The 22,365-nt window shown below is 42.5% G+C and overlaps 1 protein-coding gene across 4 annotated transcripts in view; it reads left to right on the top strand.

The window, feature by feature from the left end:
- NR1H4 (nuclear receptor subfamily 1 group H member 4) overlaps nt 1-18,059 on the top strand; it is a 53,452-nt gene extending 35,393 nt beyond the window's left edge. For 3 of the 4 annotated variants that reach the window (XM_084810154.1, XM_084810156.1, XM_084810157.1), the window contains 3 exons: nt 469-615; nt 13,823-13,936; nt 17,270-18,058. In XM_084810154.1, the coding sequence (XP_084666280.1) occupies nt 469-615; nt 13,823-13,936; nt 17,270-17,508 (500 nt within the window). In that variant the 3' untranslated portion in view covers nt 17,509-18,058. Of the gene's footprint in view, nt 1-468; nt 616-13,822; nt 13,937-17,269 lie in introns of all 4 variants that reach the window. The other variant, XM_084810155.1, reaches the window with a different exon arrangement.
- Nucleotides 18,060-22,365: the final 4,306 nt, after the last annotated feature.

Raw genomic sequence — 22,365 nt, 5'->3', positions numbered from 1 at the left:
TACATGCTCTTCTATTTTTTCCATATAATATTATATTAAATTCTTTTTTCATAGTTCCAGTTACTTTTTGTAATGTAAGCTAAACAGAAAAAAAGGAAAGTGAGGCCACTTGGAAGGTAGTCAGTTGAGCACTGAAAGATGATAATGCAACCAGATCTTCTTTAACATGAAGCAGGATTTTAATTTGCAAAATGCTAATCAAGTTGAAAGTAATCATTCTGTGATCTTAAATAAGATTACAAGCATGTGCCTATGTGAAAAAGTTGGGTGGTTTTTTGCCTTGAGAGAGAAAACAGAATACACTCTTCAAATATAATGTCCTGTAATCAGATAGTCAGCTGATCTTGTGCCAAAATCTTCAGACCTATCAACTGTCTTTTGCTGCCACTTCCCCCTTCCCCTGTACAATATCCTTTGCTAGCGGAAAGATGTTGGTTACTAGCTTGATATTTTCACATTTTAATCCAGGTTTTCAAACCCTTGACCATGAGGATCAGATCGCTTTGCTAAAGGGTTCGGCCGTGGAAGCCATGTTCCTTCGGTCAGCTGAGATCTTCAACAGGAAACTTCCTGTAGGGCATGCTGACCTCCTAGAAGAAAGAATTCGCAACAGTGGTAGGTGCCTTTGATTAATAGCAAAAACAGCAACACTAGTTCGTGAAATGCCAGGCAAAAAATGCGTCCATTATGTGAATGTCATGCTTCTCAGTGCTCAGTAGTAAGCCACTCAGTCAGCCTTGAGTCCAAAGGTTATCAAGTAAATGTTTAATCAGAAAAATGTAAGTCCTGAGAATAAAACTGTTCAATTATAACCAACTATATTTGTTTAAAGATACGCATAAATAAATTAGGGCAGTGAAACATACCTCAATCACATCTGTTCCAATAAAATCATCTCACCCCCTTCAGTTATTAAAAATGGTGTAACTATGACAGTGCAAGTCTACCATTGCTAATTAGTATGTTTGGAAGAGGAAACTAAGGTTAGTCGGTAAAAGGGCTTCATTTGGAATAAACTATACAGAGTTACAGTGGATGCATAAAGACATTTATTTTTTCTTTGGCTTCATAAGAAATTTTAGATTTCTAGTTTAACGTTATGCATGAACAATTAATTATTATCACTTATTTCTCATCTTACAGCTCTTTTCTGTGTAAGAAATGCATTTTAATTATCATTAATAACTCTATGTGGCAAGTGAAGTCACAGAGCTAATGACTTTCTCAAGGCCATCCAGTAATCTTCATAGATCACTGGGCTAGGATTTTGAACCCATGTCCAAGCACAAAACTCTGGGTGAAATCCAATTGTGTCCATCTGGTGACAGAACAGTGGAGTGGTTTCCCCCTCCCCCTACACTCCCTCCAAATGTCCTCTGGAAGGTTGGGAGAGCTGTCAGGGCAGATTCTGGGGCATGTGGTGGTGGGCTTACAGGGAGGAGAGGACAGATAAGAACCACTGTGTGAGCGGATGTCTGGATCTAGCTCTCAGTTACTTGCCCTATAATGGCAATAATATCAGATGAAGGAAGTTTTATCAGCTAATATACAAATGAGGGGAGTGATGTTAAATTGAGTCAGCCAGATATTCACACTGACACTCATACCACCTATTTTGCTGTCATGGTCCCAAAGACACGATAGCTCCTCTTTTGTTGCTCTTTCCCAACCCACCAGACATAACTGGGACTAGGCACAATGATCTCTTTTAATGCTGTAATCCTATGCACATTTTCATGGGAGTACGTCCTACTGAACATGCACAGGGTTGCACTGCATGTGTACTTAATTTTATTTGTAGAGGGTATTTTAGCTGATGTCCTTTCTAGTGTTTACAATCAATGCTACTGCACTAAAAAAGAATTATTTAGATTTCTTTTGACTGTGCAATACCTTCTCATGCTCAATTGTCTGAATTGTCATTGTGATAATCTATGAAGCCTAGCTCAGAGGTATTGAACCTCTTTCATCACAAGGGCTGAATTCCATTTTGGAGGAGTCTTGGAGGCCACCTTCCAGTGGCAGGCAGGACCAAAGGCAAAAGAGGCAGAGTCAAAGGCAAAATGGCAGGACCAAAAATCCCAGCATATTTCAGCTCTTACTGCCAGTAACTCAGCCTTAGGAGAGGCATTTCAACCTTTCACAATGGGGAAAAAACTGCACAAAAGCTGGGAAATCACCAAACAATCGGTGGTTGTGGGAAAGGGGGTGGGGCCAGAAGAAAGGAGGTGTGACCACCTGGGGAACTCCGGAGGGCCAGATTGGGAGCTCAGGTAGGCTGGATATGACCCACAGGCCTGATGTTCTTCTCCCATGGCTTAGCTCCAACCTTTTGCAGTATATCTCTTGCTTCTGGTAACATCTCCTAAATCCTGTGACTGGATCAGGGGTATAATTGACTGGATCATGCTTCTTGAGAAATGGGGATATTTCTAGGTAAATGGCAACAGCATACAAGCTGCATTCAATGAGCTCAATTTTAGCATTGTGACCTAAATCTCCAAACGTTGTTTCTTTTTTGAAGGTGTTGGAAGCATAAATCGCAGCAAAGCATAAATAGTAACAAGCCAGTACTTCAATATATTTTGAAAAATCAATAGCGGTGCAAATGTGCTTTTACTCCAGCTGAATGTTCCCCATTTTCTACTCTAATCAGGGGCTAAAGCTTCTCAAAAATACTATTTCTATAGAATATACTTTCAATCTTACCTAAATGTTTTGCAGATATCTCACATGTTTTGTTTTAAGCCTTTCCGCTTCATTACATACACCTCATTTTCCTGTTTCCTTAGAATGAGATTGATGGGATTCACTTTCAAAGTACAACCAAGAGCTCCATCTCCTCAATGCGTAATACTCGCATTCCAATCTATTCATAACTCATTATATAGGATTACTATATTAATTTGGAATGTGTAATGGGAAAAATTCCAAACTTCTGACCAAAAAAATCTAGACAAATATTTCACTGATTTGTGTCAAGATGGTTTTTATGTAAAGATGAGTGTCGACCTGTCACCTACGTCTTATTGTCAGACTCTGAGAAATGCAACCATAAAAGCTGAAAAATATGAAAATGCCTAGGATGTTCACTGTTTTGTCACCTGTCATAATGCTGACTCTGAAGCTTCTGCCATCTCTTTAACATTTATTTCCCCCTCCCCATCCTGACTGTTTTGCATTACAATTTTGTGTGTGATAAAGAAGCCAGAGTGATCTATTGGTGATGACCTTTTAGCACCTTTATTCCTATGCTGATGCAGTATAGCTTTATTAATGCAAGTATGGACTAAATAGCTTGTGAGATGTAATGCAGTCTTGTAACAGTCTTGAGTTCTTCTTCTGCATAAACTGTTAGCCAAATAGATGTTTCTCACGCCAACACTCTTGCCTATGCTAGCAACTTTTTAACTTACTTATAGCATCCCTTACATTGTTTTTACCAATAAAGGCTTGTGCTCCTTAACTATTTGCACTAGAATCCACAAAACAGAAGCCAGATTACTGGGGGTGGGGGGAGATTTAAGGTATCAGTAATTACGGATCTACGGATTGTGTAAAATCCATCCCATCTGTGTTTCGCAGGTTGTCAGGAGCCTTTCATTCTATCATCAGCGAAATTGGATTTTTAATAGCTTCCGAATTCATGCAAATGTTAATTCACGCAAATTTGCATGTGAAAAATGTGCAAATTCCCAGAAAATGCTCAAATCCTGCTTTAGCCTATGGAGGAAATGCACATTTATTTATTTTTTGCATATTTATCCATGATGGAATTTACGCAAAATTCCTAAAGGTTAGAAAAACAGTCTGCAAGTCCATAGAATCCACCTGATGGGCGAGGGGGGAACCAGTCTGCTGCAGGATCTGTGGGTCAGATTCATAAAAATCTGAACTCATTTGGTTCTGTTGAAGATTTCTCCAACATCCCTATCAGTATTTTCATTCTTAATTTAACTTTTCAATAGCTCTATATATTCATTTTAGAGTCACAAATTTCAGTAGCAAATAATTTCAAGTGCAGTTCATTTTTTTTAATCCAAGCACTTTCTAAGGAGGTTTTGGGGGAATAATAATACAACCCTACAGTAGACTGCATTTCTTTATGTATTTGTTTATTTCTATCCTGCTTTACAATTACAAACATTTTCAAGGTGGCTTGCAAGTTTTCAACAAATAAGAAGATTAAAGTACATCCCATAAGACACAAAATAGCAGCAAGATCATAGAAACTGAAAAGAAGCAGCATAACATGTTTTAATAATAAAAAGCTGGGGCAAATATGAAAGTCTTAAGTGGTCTTAGCCTGGCACTTAAAACTAATTACGCTAGGTGCCTGATGGAAAACCCTGGGGAGGAAATTACAAAGAGGTAGCCCCACAGCTAAGGAAGTCCTTTCTCAGATCTCCACCCACCTAATGGAGCGCCCATAAAAAGGTCTTTGATGATGACCTTAACAAACTGGCAGCAGCTGATTCATGTATCAGCAGACAGCTCTTTAGATACCAGGGTTCCAAGACATACTGGACTTTAGCACTTTCTTGTGCCCAGAAATGGGCAGGGAATTCATGTTATACAGCTTCTCTTTGCAGATTGTAAAGACAATTTTTTTTAAAAAAAGTTCTCCTGATGAGAACAGCTCAAAAGGCATTGGGACCTGAACAAGTTTTTCAACAAAAACTATTTTCTTCAGTTGTTTGAATGTATGGTTCATTGCAGGAGTGTCATAAGAACATAAGAAAAGCAGTGGCCAACCGGCTGTCAACCAGAAACCCACAAGCAGAACACGAGCGCAACAGCACCCACCAATGTTCCCCAGCAACTGGTGTACATAGGCTCACTGCCTCTGGTACTTGAGGTAGCACATAGCCATCAAGACTAGTAGCCATTGATAGCCTTTTCCCTCCAGGAATTGTCCCTCCCCCTTTGAAAGCCATCCAAATTGGTGGCCATCACTACATCCTGTGGTAGCAAATTCCATAGTTTAACTATGTGCTGTGTGAAGTACTTCCTTTTATCTGTCCTGAATCTCCCACCAATCAGCTTCATAGGATGACCCTGGGTTCTAGTACTTTGAGAGAGAGAGAGAGAGAGAGAGAGAGAGAGAGAAATATCTCCCTATCCACATTCTCCACACCATGCGTAGTTTTGTAGACCTCTATCTTGTCTCCCCTTACCCTCCTTTTGTGTCGAACCTCTTCCAGCCCAAGGGCCAAATTCATTTTTGGAGAAGCTCTCGGGGGCCACATTCCAGTGGTGGGCAGGGATGAAGGCAAATGAGGCAAGGCCAAAATGCAAAAAAAACTACCCGCAGATTCTAGCATAATTCCTGCCAGTAATTAAGATTTCAGCCTTTTAGAATTGGGGTGGGGAGGAATGTACAAAAGCTGGGAAACCATGGAAGGATAGATGGTCCGTGGAAAGGGGCAGAGGAAACAGGGAACCCCAGAGGGCCAGGTTGCGACCTGAGGCAGGCCAGATTTTGGCCCATGGGCCTGTGGTTCAACACCCCAGGCTTGCTGGATTAAGCAATAAGAGGAAGCTTGGTGTGGGACTTTGGGGTTTTGGACTGTATTTCATGATAACATTTCAATAAAATTGAACTAAATCTTCTAATGAAGGTTTTGGAATTGGGAAAACACTTTGGATAGATAAGATACTGTGAAATAAAGTATAATATAATGGGTAATTATAATGTTTATTTTCCAGTAAAATAAGAGCTCATTTATTCTTTGATTTAATATCCACTGGCAGCTTCAAGCCTATTCAGATGAAAGATCTCTTCATCCATATTAACAACTGTCTTAGTCATAATTAATTAGCACAAAACTTTCTCCCTCAGAGCTGTTTTTCTTTTCTTTTAATTTAAACATCTAGCTGTAGTAAGTACACAAATCTAATGCTTATTAGTGAAGAAGGAAAATAAAAGTAAGATGTACAATAATGAGCATAAGTCTGAAAGCATAGATAAATTTGTCCTATACACAGTTAACTGGGAGTAAATCCTGTTGAACTCAATGGGCTTACCTCTGAGTAGACATGCATAGGATTACACTTTTAATTTACCATTCACTTAAGGCTTGAAGCTACAGTAACACTGAGACAATATTCTCATTGGCCATAATCATGAAGATCATAGGCATTACTAGGGATATATGAAAGTCACCTTTTCGAAGGGTGACATTTGCAGTGGGGGGGAGGCGCTCCATCCCTCCCCCCAAAATTCTCCCCACTGGGCAGCCTGCACAGAAATTCTCTCCGCTGGGCAGCCTGCACAGGGACACAAATGGTGGCTCAGATTGGTTACTCAAGTTTGCGGGTCCTTTACATGATGTCATCACCCTCTAGGGCCTCTCCTGTGCTTTCTGACCATTGGTGCGGCTTTATTTGAAATGGAAATAATGAACTAATAAAAAAAGTGATTTGAAGTTGTCTGTGTAAAAAGGCAGTTGTGCTATAAAAGCAGCGGTATCTAGTGCCAGTATAATGAAACATATGCAGATAAAGGCAATCTCCAGGGAAAAAAAGAGAAAATGTGTGTGAAGGAGCTGATCTTAATCCCACAAAGAATCCAGAAGCATAAGCCCTGGTAAAGTTGTAAGATAAAAAGTCTGGTGTGGAGAAGCCCAATGTAATTATATAGATTTATGTCATTGTGGCATAGGTCTCAGGTGGACAGGTGCTCCGAATCCACTTATAGTCCCACCATCATCAACGAAACTAAAGGCCAGTTTCTTCAACCATTTGGGATGCTTTTTTCAATCCCTCCAGCCTCTCCACCTTTCATAGACAGAATAATATGCACGGATGTCATATCACAAGAACAGTCATATGAATCAGCCACATTGAGCTTAAATTGCCAACTGATTCACCATATAATTCATTCAAGAAGGGGGAAAAGACCCAATGTGGTATGCATATTTGCTATAATAAAATAGAGAATTGTTCTTGTATCCTGCCATTACATGAGGCTTCCAGTCATCTCCTGTTCAGAGGAATGAGCCACACTTGCTTGCCTTAAAAATGCTGTGGCATCTGATGCTCCCAAAGCATTTATTGGATCTTAATTAAATCCCTCTTTTAGTGGGAAAGCAGCTACTCTTAATTATCAGATACCCAAATATACTTGCAAGTACTATAAAATGATGTTTTCCGCACATAGGATGACCACTTATGAGTCACCCCAAAAGAGGTAAGTAGTATTTACTTATTTATTTCTTACATTTGTATCCCACCTTGCCTCCAAGGAACCCAAGGCAGCATACTTGATCCTCCTCTTCTTCTCCATTTTATCCTCACAACAGCCCTGTGAGGTAGATTAGGCTAAGATTCAGTGACTGGCCCAAAGTCACCCAGCAAGCTTCATTGCCAAGTGGGGACTAGAACCCAGGTGTCCCCAGACCCAGTCCAACACTAGCCACTATACCACACCAGTATGACTCACACGCAGTAAACCTCTGCATTAACATAACCTCTTCCATGTACCCTGTAGTGCTGCAGCATTTTATAGATGCATGCAGTTGGCGAGCTGAAGCTTGTACAACATTAGCTGGATGAAGTGATTTTTTTGGCTTCTTGCTTTCGTTCTCAGATGTGTCACAGGCTGTGTTGCCTTTTGTCTCCCCCCCCCCGCTTTTTTTGTGCTTATTTGCTTGTTTTGTTTTAGTATTTCAACTTGTTATAATTGAAATTGGGATTCCCCACCCCCCAAAAATATATTTTATTCTATTAAAGAAATCCCACAATAATCAGTCAGACTTACAAAAATAATATTATAATAAAAGTTTATCACAATATGAACAGAACAGCAGCAATGGGAAAAAGGTAATTGTTTGCAGAAATTATAAATATCAGATATCAAGTGCTGAATAAGAGCATTGAAAACAGCTTGATCTGACTTAGAAATTTATCTAATTACTGCTATCAGAGTATTGGTCCTTCCCAAATAGCAAGTTTATTAAAATCTTGCCCAGAACCAAAAGAGGTTGACCACCAAGTAGCATCAAGCCACAGAACCAAAGTCGAAATGTTGTTCTTCTGTATTCTTTATACATTGGAATAAGTTTGAGGTTGGCACGGTGGCAGGAAACATTATCTTGTCTACAGAGGTGTTTCAAGAGTGATGCAGAATCCAGTTAAGCCAGCATGCTTGGAGTTAGGCCAGATTTCATTCCAGCTTTCTCCAGTGTGCAAATCCAACAGATTAAGCTCTGATGACGAGGCTGAGATTGGATTCCACTGCCAACTTTTCACACCCATATGAGGTTATATCACCACCTATGTTATTCCCTTCCCTAGGGATTCTACAAAGAAGTGAGTTCTTTCATATGGGTCCTTGGAACTGGTGCGTGTGCATGCGCGCGTGCAGTGAGAGGTATTACAGTGTTACAAACACAATAATTAATAATAATGATCAGCTTTTTACAACTTGAGTCGATTAAGCAGGAATGAAGAACCTGTGGCCCTCGAGATATTCTTGGACTCCAACTCCATCAGCCCCAGCCAGCATAAGCAATGGCCACTGATGATGGAAATTGTAGTCCAAGCACATCTGGAGGGCCACAGGCTCCCCACTCCTGCCATTAAATGACACAATTTTACAACTTGAGTCCATTAAGTGAGATGAGGAAAAGGGCCCCCAAACAACTAAATAATGTAATTTTTCCCTCTGGTTTTTATTGATGAGATTTGCTGAGCAGTCATTTGGAGTACGTTACGTTACACAGGAAAATAGCACCCTCTTGTGATTAAAAAGAGATGTCACAGTATGATGAAACAGGTCTGAATAAAACACACATTAGAAAGTGTGTGTGCGTGTGAGAAAGAAAAGGACTTTCCCACTTGTTTGATCTTCTTTAGGTTTCAGGCTCTTGCTTAATCTGAGTGTTGAATCATGTTGAGTTTCAGTTATTTTGGATTGCAACATGCTTCTACTATAGTGTTTGTGCTCCTCGTTCTCTGTTTCCCATTAGATGAGGATAATGATAAATACTAGTTATTGCTGAAACTTGTACAGGCCCTACAAGGCCTTTGTCATTGGCTTAGAATAATGAGGGGTGGTCTCTTCCTCAGAAGCCTTCCAGTTTTAGGATTACTTTCAGACATTACATATGAGTAGAAAAGGCATTTATTTTCGTCTTGAAACTTGAATTGGGAAATCACCCCATGTTACGTTTTTTATGTGCTTATGCAAACAAAGCTTCCCCCACCTCCACCCCCATCCCGTGGGCCAAATCCAGAGAAAGTCAATTTCAGTTAAATCCCACTGAAAATCAATAAAAGTCACTGCCATGAATCTTCAGTCAATTAATTTTAATGAAAGACGTACTGGACTTCTATCCACATTTACTCAGAAGTAAGTCCCAGTGTGTTCACTTGAGCTTACTCCCAGGTAAGTGTGCATAGTATTTCAGCTTTAAGCTTGATTACATTTCTCTGGATTGGGATCTGGACTGGCATGGCCACAGATTTGTATAGGTTTATACACACACAAAAATGACATTCAGCTCTTATATTAGGATGGCATGTTTGAAATTTTTAAAGCACAACTGGAACCTGCAACAAAAAATTTTGCAGTCTGGAGTGCTCCTGTTCAGCCACACATGTCCTGATCCAGGATACGCCATTTTCCCTTCTACCTGGTTTTCCATTCCCATCCCCCAACAGTCAGCCAGCATCCCATATCCACAAAGCATGCTCAGTCCTCATTGAGCCATTTTGGTGATGTATCACCCTCCTTAGAGATTTTTTAAAAAACATTTACTTCTGCAACTCTCAGGGTGCCCTATCCTGCTGATACCTCCTTTTAGGCCACTTATGTGTTGCCCCCCAAAAAGAGGAAATGCATCATCGCAAAAAGAGAACAAAAGAGGAAAGACATCTGCATAAAATGTGCATGTACTAATTTATTTGTATAGTTGCAAATAATAGGAATGCAATACACCTCACCATAGTGGGGAAGACTGTGATCAGGTAACCTGTGTGAGTTTGCTATCCAGGTGCTTACCTATTAACGGGCAACTTCAAGGTCCCTTCTTATGGTTCTTTATCTTATCCCGGTCTTGGACTTGGATTTGAAGGCATCTTCAAATAGAAGATGCCTTCAAACAGAGGACTGTCTTTTGATAGCCCTTTAACTTGAGGACTTCCCTCTATAAAGTAAGGCACATGGCCACCCTATCTCCCTCTTATACATTCATGGTGTCATTTGGCTACATAAAGATTCACATTCATCTCTGAACTCTGGAAATAAAGGGCTTGACATTCAGGTAATTATTATTTTTTAACTATTGTGGTTTTGAGCCAGGGCTTCTCCACATGGGGTTTTTATCCTGCTATTGAGACTGCCTACTCATGGAAGTTTACAGGTCCTTTACATGACCTCGTCAACCTGCAGGGAGTCTCCAGTCTAAATTACCTTTATCTTGTTTTTTAAAAGATCGGAGATAATGAGCTATCGAATTACCACAGCTTGAGTTCCGCCATGAAAAGAGGAAATCCCACAAGAAGAGGAACTAGACCACAGCGTCATCTACTGGCTATATAGTGAAACATATAGAACATGCAGATAAGGAAGAAAAGGAGGGGGAAGGAAAAAGCATATAAAGGGAGCCCGTCTTGATCCCGCATTTAAAATGGAAGCAGCGGTGTAGTCCTGGCAGGTCTGACTGGGTCACCATTCTTGTACTTTTTGGGGAGCTGGGTGCCAGCCGAGTCGCAGGGACGAAGGAATTCTGCATCCTAGGAAGGGACTGCCGAAGTCACTTGGTGGTGGTGGTGATGGTGGCAGAAGTTGCTGGGGAGTGTTTGCACATTGGGGAGTGTTTGCACACCCCCTTATGGCAGCTCACTTGCTGCCTAGTTTACTCAACACCTCAACAGTGGCAGTGGCTAGCACGACAGGAGAGCAAGGGTGCCTCCCTGGCACTTGGCAGTAGGGCTGTGCACCGCTTTGGCCCGAGGCCTGAACCCTGAGTCGAAGCAGGCTGCTTCGGGTCACTTTGAGCCCCTTCTGAGGCGAAGCAGAGCGGGCACAAAGCGACCCGGAGCGGGTCAGGGGCTGTCTGAACCACTCAGTGTGCTTCAGAGCTTCAGCACCCCCGGCCCAGCCATGACAGATCCTTACCTGAGCCACCACCACCTCATCTGCTGCCACCTCTGTTGGTGCCACCATCGCTGTCCTTGCCACCGCTGTCCTTGCTGCCTCCACCACCGCTGCCAACTCCTGAGTGAGGCCTGGATGCGTGCGCCAACTGCAGGGAGTTCCTGGAAGGAAGAGTCAGCGCGCGTGTCCAGACTTCAGGAGTTGGCGGTGGCGGTGAGGATGGTGGCAGCGGTGGCAAGGTAAGGGGGTTTGCATGGGGGCATCAGGGGGGGACCCAAAGCAGGATTCCACATCTGAATCCCATTCAGGTTTGGGGCCAAGCTGGGTCGCCCCCCCCCCCCGAATCTGGCTGAGCTGAATCGGGCCCGCCTCCGAAGCCATAAAGCGGCTTCCGAGTCAGATCGTGGGGTGCCTGCACAGCCCTACTTGGCAGGCAAACTTGGGTGGGAAAGGGGTTTCCCACAAGGGAATGAAAGGCAAGGCAGTTCCCTCTTTCTGGTGCGGTTCCTGTCACTTCACAACAGTGGGCAAGTGACCCACGGTGGTGTGTTCTGACTACCCCATCTCCTTATGGAGACTCAGAGCTACGATCCTTCTTTTTTAAGGGTTCCAGGGCTCAAGGGTTCCTCGAAGCCCCACCCACTGAACTTGGCAGCCCCTTGACCCTTATGCTCCGATGCATGAGGTTCTTGTGTTGCGAGCTGATGGAAAGGCTCCCTTGACGTGTCAAGGAACTAGTCTTCCTTCACGTGTTTGGCGCTGGAAATAAGAGGTGTCAGGGCTGAGCTCTGGGGGTCTTGAAGCCCCTCTGCTCCCCTCCCTCCCTCTGTCCCTCCCTCGCCCCACTGTCCTATTCTTCCTCCACTCCCACATGCAGAACTACTCGGGAGTCTAGCCATTATCATTACACACCCATTTGCCCATTCCCTACCTCAGAGTAAGGAGGAGGAGGAGTGGGAGGTGCTATGGATGAACCACGCTGATTGGCTCCTTACATCTGCTGTGGGGAGATTAAAGGGGACCAGTAATCTTGCAGGGCAGTTGTTTTTGTTTCTCTCACCGTTGTGCAGTGGAGAAGAGAGATAATTCAGTCCAAATGTAGTGGAATGGGTATGTTTATTTGGGGGAGGAGGGGATGTTAAAGTGGAACAAACATTACTTCAATATGTTCATTTATTTAAGGTTATAACAGGCTAGTCGTGGGGAAAATAATTCAGACATGTAGGTGCCATGATCAGCATTTGAGTTAACTTGGCTGCACCTTGAATTTCTCCAGCCACTCTTGTGGGTTTTAATTTTATAAAATGAGAAATACAGGAGCTCAAATGTCCCCAGAAGTGAACCTGTCTGAACTAAAAGCTCTTTCCCTGCTGGGAAAAGGTGGGGAGGAAAATCATGCATTTTGGGTATGCTCAAAGTCATATGGCTGAAGTTTGTTCCCAGTTTGGTCACAAGCCTGCAATTCCAAATAAGTGCATGGGATACTGAACTCCAAAATAGCCTTCGAATCACCCCAAACTGTATATCCGTACCATGAAGTTTCTGTATACTCCATATCCTGCAAGTTTCTGTATGCTGCTACTCAATCTGAAATCCAAACTTCAGTCCTTTCTCACACACTTTTCTTTAGATTTTTTTACACTAGTTTTTTTGAAACTGGAAAGCAGGTAGGCTGCAAAGTGAAATGCTGCCCTCCAGTGCCATTTTAATTGGGTTCTTAGATCCCACCCCTGCCTTGGTTCTTGAGCAAGTTACTTTACTTTTTGTTTCAACAGTTTCCCTTCTGGGAAATGAGTGTTTTGTGACCGGCCATGCCCACCACAGCAGCCATTTTATGAACGGACAACCCCCCCATTGCAGCCATTTTGTGAGAGTGCCCATAACACACACTCAAAATTCCAATTCCACATGTTCTCACTGACTCAAAAGGTTTGGGGACCCCTGTGACCTACAGTGTGCCTCAGCTTGTTCATAACATGCAGTGTCTCAGGTTGGACACAGAGAACATGCCCGACAATAATGTATGGTTTTATGAGAAACATACAAACCAAGGTGAGACAGCTGTTTCAGATGTAGTACTAGAACAGCACAGCCAGTAAAAAACATTGCCAGGTTATCCTTCTGTTTCTCTGAACACTTGATTATCCAGTGCCCTGATGTTTTCTGTGGTTAACTTGTTTTATGTGATCTGAAATGCATGTTATAAACATCATGCACAGTCTGCTAGCAATGGCCTCTGCTTACGGTACAGTCCTATCCAGGCATTGCTGTGAAAGGGCATGGCTGTGACTATCATAAAGTGCTGCACTTCTGAATTTGCTACTACACTACTGAATGGAACCAGAAAGTCCTAGTAAAGTTGTGGAATTTTAGGCTGGTGTAGAAATGCTTCCAGTGTGGGCCTGTGGACTGAACATTAGACTTTGGACCTGGGTTCATATGTTGGCTCAGCCATGGACTTTTTAGGTGGCCTTGTAGAAGCTGCATTTAGGTGACCTTGGGAAGCTGCATTTCCCTATCTGCTAAATGGAAATAACAGTGGCCTCACAAGCTGAAGATGAAACATAAGGATAAAACACTTTGCATATTAAATGTGCTATATAAATCATAATAAATGGTGCTTTGTTTGTTCAGCTGTGTGATACTTGACTATATAGTGGCCCACTTATCGTTTTAATGATGTTTTATTAAAGTACTTGTCTGTATTTTGTAATATAGGTATCTCAGATGAATATATAACACCCATGTTCCATTTCTATAAAAGTATTGCGGAACTGAAGATGACACAAGACGAATACGCTCTGCTCACAGCAATAATTATCTTATCCCCAGGTAATTTCAGTTTTCAATTAATTACTATAGATCACTGTGAGAGGAAAGTCAGGAGAGTAACAGAAAGATAAGAGTGATATATTAAAAAGTCATAAAAATTATTATGCTAATGCTGTTTAATAATAATGGAAAACATTTGCTAATCGTGTGCAGGAGTAGGAATATTGAGCTACCATGATTTTACCTCAGATCTTGCAATTTTAAATGTTTCATAAAAGCAGTCCTGGCATTATACCAAAGTGAAGTAAGGAACAAACTACATGTTACATTAAATATGTATTCATATTTGTGTGTGTGCTTTTAAGTAGCAGCCACCAGGGCCCTTGATCCAGGTGGAAGGGGTGTGTTTTTTCCAGAGAAAAAGCATCCCCTCTATCCTATTTACTGTTGGAGGGAAGCTGCTATCCAGTATTTAAAAAACACATCAACTCTCACACACATCTGAATACACCTTTAATGTAATGGCTTTCAGGCTCCAAATTTAAGTTCACTGACAGCTAACAGCACAACACCATATGTGTCTACTCTGATGTAAGCCCCACTGAGTTCAGCAGGCCCTACTCCCAGGTAAGTGTGTATAGCAGGGGTTTCCAACCTTTTTGGACGCATGACAACATCTGACATTTTGAAAGAGTGCCCTGGACACCACCACAAATTAGCTGCTGTAGTGGGATGGAGGGCCAATCACAAAAATGTTGGGAGCGCCCTCCCCAAATATTGGTTTGTGTGTGTGCATTAATGTGCACCCTGTGTGTGTGCTGCTCACTCTGGCTTCTCAAGGGTCCTTGGTGGGGGGTGGACTTTGACTCCCTCCAGCCATTTTTCAGCAAGGAGGACTCCCCACACCCCGTACAAGCAAATGGAGGAATTGCTCCATAATTTGCAGAGGTGGGAAATAGCTTGCTTGGCATCTCAGCCTGGTCTTGTGGGCAGTGGTGCCCACAGACATTACAATGGAAACCCCTGGTGTATAGGGTTGCAGTCTAAGGGCAGTATCCAATGGTGGTATTCCACATTTTTTAGACTTGCAGCTTGCCATCAAATTTCATCATGATTTCTACAGGAAAAAAATCCTTGCCATGTAATACAAGAAGAATAAGCCATTCATATAATGAATCCTTCCCCCCATACACACCCTTGTTTGAGACAGGGTGGTTGCAGGATAAAAGGCTTGTCTGGAAGTGCTCATGATTGTAGTTATCTTTAACTGCTGACACCCTTTTTGAAGGTAGGCGGGCCAGAATAAAGGCCTTCCTACTTCCCCTAATAGGTGGTCCACACAGTCAACACTGATGGCCATCTCTTTGGTTGGTGTACGCAGATCATCGTGCATAGCAGCTAATACACAGTACTATATACAAGGATCTATGGATAGGTGCCAATGTCGTTGGCCTTAGGAAAAGTTTCTTAAGTGGGTGCTGAAGAAAATACATTCAAACATATATGGAGAAGAAGAAAACATGGCCTGTCTCTCCAGAAAGTGAACAGGAGTATCATCATTCTATTGTAGTATACTTGTGCAGTTTTAGTATAACTTGCATAAAATGTTTACTTCAGTCCTTGATTTCTGAAGCTGTGTGAGCAAATGAGCTTTTTAATCTTCAAAGCAGATAGATCTCATTGTCACAGGCAGGGAGACCCTTGTAAATGTAAGCTGTGCATGCTCCAGAGCTAGAAGATAAAGAAAACTAAATCAAATTATGTGCCATAATATTCTAGTATACCAGATGATTTTGGTAACTTAATACACAATTTTTAGGGTAAATGTCAAGTCGCATGAACATTCCTGCATAAGAATTTGTATTTTGAAAGATTAATTCCTATGGCCTCAAGGCTATAGTTTACCAGGTTCTCTGTAAAAATGTTCAGAAAACAATGTCAATGAAATATAAGGCTGATTCCAACATTGAATCAGTGCAGGTTTTTGCACAGGCACAAGTTGGTCCCACAACTGTCTACATCAGAGCTTTCCAAACTTTTCACGTTGGTGACACACTTTTTAGACATGCATCATTTTGTGACACGGTAATTCAGTTTTACTAGCAAACCGGAGGTTAAACTAACCCGTTATAAGAGATACGGACACATACATAAATTGTAATAACGAAATGTATGGGGATAGAACATATCTCATGAAAACCTTTCATTAATATATTTAAAAATATATGATTTGTAAGATAATATCATACATTGTTGTCATTTATGAGTAACAGTATGTAAATATGTGCAAGAAAATGTGAAAAATAAACAAAATTAACTAAAGTATTTACAATACATATTAGGACACATAGGCCCAGGTAGGAGCCCAGCTGCAAAAACACATGAAGTAGAGAAGCAAAAGTCCAACAAAAATGGTGTAAATATATATGTTTCACTACAAGGCTATATTGCTGTAAATATTTGCAATGCCTATGTCCAGAGTCCAGTTTCAGCACTCTCCGGTGGTACACTGCTGGTGGGTGGTTAATCCACAATTACAGCAGAGTGAAAATAAAAATAAATGGCAGAAATCAAATTATAAGTGCCACGTGGTGGGTGGCTTGCTGTTTGCCACATTGGGTTTGGGAGGGTGGCCTCCCTTCAGCCAGCAGCAGGTGCATTGACTGGGTGACAGCCTGCAGCTGCGCTTGCCCGGGTGATTGGGAACACGCTGATTCTGAAGCTTCTGGCCTCCACTGAGCTCCGTTCCGACTGGCCAAGATGGTGGACGGCCCGCTTGGTGCAGTCCCAGGTGGCGTTTCCACCCACGCGCTACTCTGGCCTGGCCGCACAGTTGCGTGGTGCAGAAGTCCGTGAAGGGCGCGCTCAAAATCTCACAGGGCTGGTGGCTGCTGCCACTTCTCTGCGCCGGTGTCAGCCAAGCTCTGCTCCAAGGGCGGCGCCTCCCCTCCCCTCTTGTCGCTCCGCGCCTCTACGTTGCTGTACTGCTCCAACACCACAAATCACGTGCATCCTACGTCAAGACGCCACATGATCCTAAAGCAGCTAATGTTAAAGCAGCTAAGCCTTAGCTACTTTAACATTAGCTGCTTTAGGAAGTTCCGGGGGAGGGGCCAAGGGAAGCAAACGCGAGTAAGGGAGCTCCGCGGTGCCCTTCTGCACAATTTTCTGCATTTCGCGCGACACACCTACACACTGCCGCCGACACACTAATGTGTCACAGCACACAGTTTGGAAAGCTCTGGTCTACATGGAGACAATGTAACATGTGTAGTGAGAATTTCACTTGCAATTGGAACACTGCAAATTGGCAAAACCGAAATAGCATTCATATTTGTTTCTCTCTCTCTCCCTCCTCCCCCCTCCATCCAATTCCCTGAAATATAAAACCAGACCGGCCATACATACAGGATAGAGACTCTGTGGAAAGGCTTCAAGAGCCTCTGCTTGGTGTTCTGCAAAAAATCTGCAAGCTTTATCACACAGATAATCCTCAACATTTTGCATGCCTCCTGGGGCGTCTTACAGAACTGCGGACTTTTAATCACCACCACGCGGACATGCTGATGTCTTGGAGAGTCAATGATCACAAGTTTACACCTCTTCTTTGTGAAATATGGGATGTACAGTGATAACAATGGCTTTGCTTATAATGCTCTCATTTAATTTGGAACCAACAGAACTTGTTCCACGTAAATATATTCAGGATCGGATTCTTTGCCTTGTAATGTTTTTGAAGCACCAGAAAGCATTCATAGTAACTTTTCTTTATTGGGGTTTACATGGTTTACTATTTACCAAATGTTACATAAGACTTTTTATATGGGAAGCTGGAGTAACTGCCTTGGCACATAAGCCTCTTGAAACAAAAGCAAACTCCTTCTGAAGCAGATATCTTGTTATTGAAATTAAACTAATTGCATCTCCATTTCTTCCTTTTAAACTCATGAGATTTCCATGTTTGTTCATCACATACTACTTATTCTAAATGTTTCATTAATAGACAATGCTGTAGTTGCTGTAAGAATTCAGTAAAAATGACTCTGCCCAAACATGTTTTTCTCTGTTTAACCATGGCAAAAATACTAATTTATGAAGTTAATTGCTGTTTTTTTTTCTTTCCAATGGATAGCTCTAGCAAACAAAACGAGCTAATTCCAAATAAATATGAAAGTAAGTCCTAATGATGTCGACTAGAACTTGCTTCTAACAAAGTGTGATTAGGATAAAACTGGCTTCATAATTCTTACTTTTTTGCTTGGGGAGTGAATTGGGTGTAGACTTTCTTCTTTTTGCCCATTTTTTCCTCAGTCCCCACTTTCTCTTCTCAACAATCTATGGTGGGAGGGGCAGCTGAAAGGAGATTTTTCAATGGATCACAGCTGATATTTGTGTAATACCATGGGACAGGGTGGTGATCCAGCTGCCACCACAGGAAAATGGCCTGTGAGGGTTGAAATGCCTCTCCTAAGGCTTAGTTACTGGCAATAACAGCTTTAGGGTGCAATCCTATGCATGTTTAGAGAGAAAAAGGTCCTATAACTCCCAGCATCCCCCAGGCAGTTTTGGCCCTATCCTTTTTGCCTTTGGCCCCACCCTTTGCCTTCGGTCTTGTGCACCACCAGAATACAGCTCCTGAGATCTTCTCCAAAACTGAATTTGGCCCTCAGACTGTAAGAGGTTATAACTGCCATTGTCATTGTCACATCGGACATAGCAAACAAACTTCATATGAACCAGCGTTATAGTGAACGTTTAAAATGGACATTAGTGCAAACTTCAGATGGAAAAATAAACCACTTAGGCCTGTTGACACCTACATATACATCTCCTGATTTCTCTACACTTGTTGACTGGAAGTTGAATGTGAACTCACTCCATTAGAACGTATTGTGCTTGAGGGGATATGAAAGTTCTGTATGTATACTATCAGGAGTAAGAAGATCAAGAAAGGTTTAGGTCCACTGCTTAGGGAAGATGATGAATTGTTAACAGGTGATGGAGAGAAGGTGAAACGACTCAACTCCTATTTTGCCTGAGTCTCCTCCCACAAGTGGGGTTGCGTTCAACCTGGGACAAGTAAAACAAATGATATACAGAGGGATTTGCAGCCCAGAATAAGTAAGGATATGGTTAGAGAGCACTTAGCTACTTTAAATGCATTCAAATCTGAAAGGCCAGATGAATTACATGAAGAGGCTTGTGAACATTATTTCACAGCCGCTGCTTGTAATCTTTGGGAACTCCTGGAGAACAGCTGAAGTGCTGGAAGACACTTTACTTAGGGAGGTAGTGGGCTCTCCTACACTGGAGGCATTCAAGATGAAGTTGGACAGCCATCTGTTAGGGAGGCTTTGACTTGGATTCCTACATTGAGCAGGGGGTTGGGCTCGATGGTCTTGTAGACCCCTTCCAACCCTACTATTCTATGATTCTATGACAGGAGACAGGCAAATATTGTCCCCATCTACAAGAAGGGGGAAAAGGTAGATCCAGGAAACTAAAGACCAGTCAGCCTGATATCAATACCAAGCAAAATTCTCCAACAGATGATTAAGTGGTCAGTCTGTGAGCATCTAGAAAATAATGCTTTGATTACTAGGAGTCAACATGGATTTGTCAGGAATAAGTCATGCCAGACTACAGTACCTCCTTTTTTTGATAAAGATACTAGCTTAGTAGATCATGGGAATGCTGTGTGGACATAGTATATCTCGATTTCAGCAAAGTATTTGACAAAGCTTCCCATGATATCCTTGTTGACAAGATGGTAAAATGTGGATTGGTTAATACTACAGTTAGGTGGATCCACAGCCGGTTGACTACTACTCTGCAAATGCTAATCAATGGCTCAGCATCCTGGGGGGAAGACTTGAGTGGAGTGCTGCAGGGCTCTGTCCTATGCCCTATGCTGTTCAACATTTTTATAAATGACTGGATGAGGGTGAAGAGGGGCTGCTATCAAATTTGCAGATGACACAAAGCTAGGAGGAATAGCCAACACCACAGAAGACAGGATCGAGATTCAAAAGGATCTAGACAGGCTGGAATACTGGGCCAAATCTAACAAGATGAGCTTCAATATGGATAAATGTAAAGTCTTGCATTTAGGTACAAAAAAAGAAAGACACAAGTATAAGATAGGGGAGAGCTGACTGGCAGCGTTACATGTGAATAGGACCTACGTGCCTTAGTGGATCACAAGCTGTATATGAGCCAGCAGTGTGATATGAAAGCTAAGAAAGCTACTGCACTCCTGGGCTGCATAGCGGAAGCATTAACAGAAGCATAGCATTCACATCACAGGAAGTAATAGTTCTGCTTTATTCTGCATTAGTCAGGCCACATTTGGAGTTCTGCATTCTGTTCTGGGTGCCCCATTTTAAGAAAGACATTGACAAGCTGGAGTATGTCTGGAGAAGAGCAACCAAGAGAATGAGGGGTCAGGAAACCAAGTCCTGTGAAGACTGGTTAAAAGAGCTGGTTATGTTTAGCCTAGATAAGATTAAGGGGAGACATGACATGATAGCAGTCTTCAAATATCTGAAAGGCTATCATGCAGGAGATGAAGAACATTTGTTCTCTGTTGCTCCAGAGGGTAGGACTAAAACCAACAGGTGGAAACTGGAGAAAGCAGATTTGGCTTAACATTAGGAGAAACATCTTAATAGAGAGAGCTGTTGAGCAGTGGAACAGAATACCTCCGGAGGTGGCGAGTTCTCCTTCACTGGAGATATTTAAGCTGAGGCTGGATGGCTGTCTGTCAGGGATGCTGCACCTGTACCCTGCAGTACAGAGCCTGCATTGAACAGGCAGTTGGAATATATGATCTCTGAGGTCCCTTCCAGCTCTATGATTCTGTGATCAATCCACACACACGCCATCACTGAATTTTCTGTCATCAAATGATGACCATGCTTCTATGAAGCAGCTGGAATCTGCACACAAGGCAAATTTCGGACATGGAAGTCACTTCTGTATAACAGAATCCCATGTATATAGCAAATCCCTCTATAGTTCATGTGTGATGCATACACACAGACATGCATCTGTTTTACTATGGCCAACTCTGTTCATGTAGTAAAACAAATCCATGCTATGCACATTTATCACATGTATCAAGCTACATACATGTAACAGGCTACATACAGCAGCCATATAACACTCTCCCGAATAAGCATTTCATGCACTTACTTCCCTTACATTTAAATGCACATACCAGGGGTTGGAACCATGATCTGCCTTGTACAAAAGGAAGGGATCTTCAGTGAGAGGAAGGGCTCTGCTTGCAGAAGGTCCCTCTACTCAACTTTGGGAGAGTCCCCTTCCTCCCGGCCCCCAGTTTCCCCCATTCAGCAGGGTCTCCTGATCCTGTGAGGTATATTCAGGGGGCTGGAGGGACTACTGTGGGAAGGATGGGGTAGATAAGTCCACTTTCATCAGCACAGTTGATCTAGCATAAATCTGGACCCAACCCCAGGTATATTGGTCCATATACCTGTATCAGGTGGGAGCTAATGGTCTAGGTGGATACACAACTGGTTCTCAACATTAAAAAAACTAAGATCATGGCATCTGGCCCCATCACTTCCTGGCATATAGAAGGGGAAGAAATGGAAGCAGTGACAGATTTTATTTTCTTGGGCTCCAAGATCACCACAGACGGTGACTGCAGCCATGAAATTAAAAGATGCTTGCTCCTTGGGAGGAAAGCTATGGCAAACCTAGACAGCATAGTAAGAAGCAGAGACATCACCTTGCCGACAAAGGTCCGTCTAATCAAAGCTATGGTTTTCCCAGTAGCAACGTATGGCTGTGAGAGCTGGACTGTAAGGAAGGCTGAGCGCTGAAGAATTGATGCTTTCGAACTGTGGTGCTGGAGAAGACTCTTACGAGTCCCCTGGACTGCAAGGAGGTCAAATCAGTCCATCCTAAAGGAAATCAACCCTGAGTGCTCATTGGAAGGACAGATAATGAAGCTGAAGCTCCAATATTTTGGCCACCTAATGAGAAGAGAAAACTCCCTGGAAAAGACCCTGATGCTGGGAAAGACTGAAGGCAAAAGGAGAAGGGGACGGCAGAGGATGAGATGGCTAGATAGCATCACCGATGCAATGAATATGGACTTGAGCAATGACAATGAGCACACTCCGGGAGAGAGCGCAGGACAGGAAGGCCTGGCGTGCTATGGTCCATGGGGTCACGAAGAGTCGGACACGACTTAGCGACTGAACAACAACAATGCTAATGCATAACACCAATGGGCCAGATCCCATGGCAGGTGTATTTAATTGTACTTAAACGTCATGGGGGCATGCATAGAAAGGGTTCGTTTTGGCTCCAACATTTCCTTGCAGTGCAATCCTATGCGAGTCTACTCAGAGGTAACTCTCGTGGAGTTCAGTGGGGCTTACTTCCAGGTTAGTAAGTATAAGATTGCAGCCTTAAGTTGCGCGTTCCATCCAGATCGTACATTTATTTGAAGCCGT

This window comes from Heloderma suspectum, chromosome 7, assembly GCF_057233095.1.
Source record: "Heloderma suspectum isolate Gila_16-S chromosome 7, 16-S_ref, whole genome shotgun sequence".
Lineage (NCBI taxonomy): Eukaryota > Metazoa > Chordata > Lepidosauria > Squamata > Helodermatidae > Heloderma > Heloderma suspectum.
The sequence above is the reverse complement of the archived record's forward strand: the minus strand, read 5'-3'. Positions and strand labels throughout refer to the sequence as shown.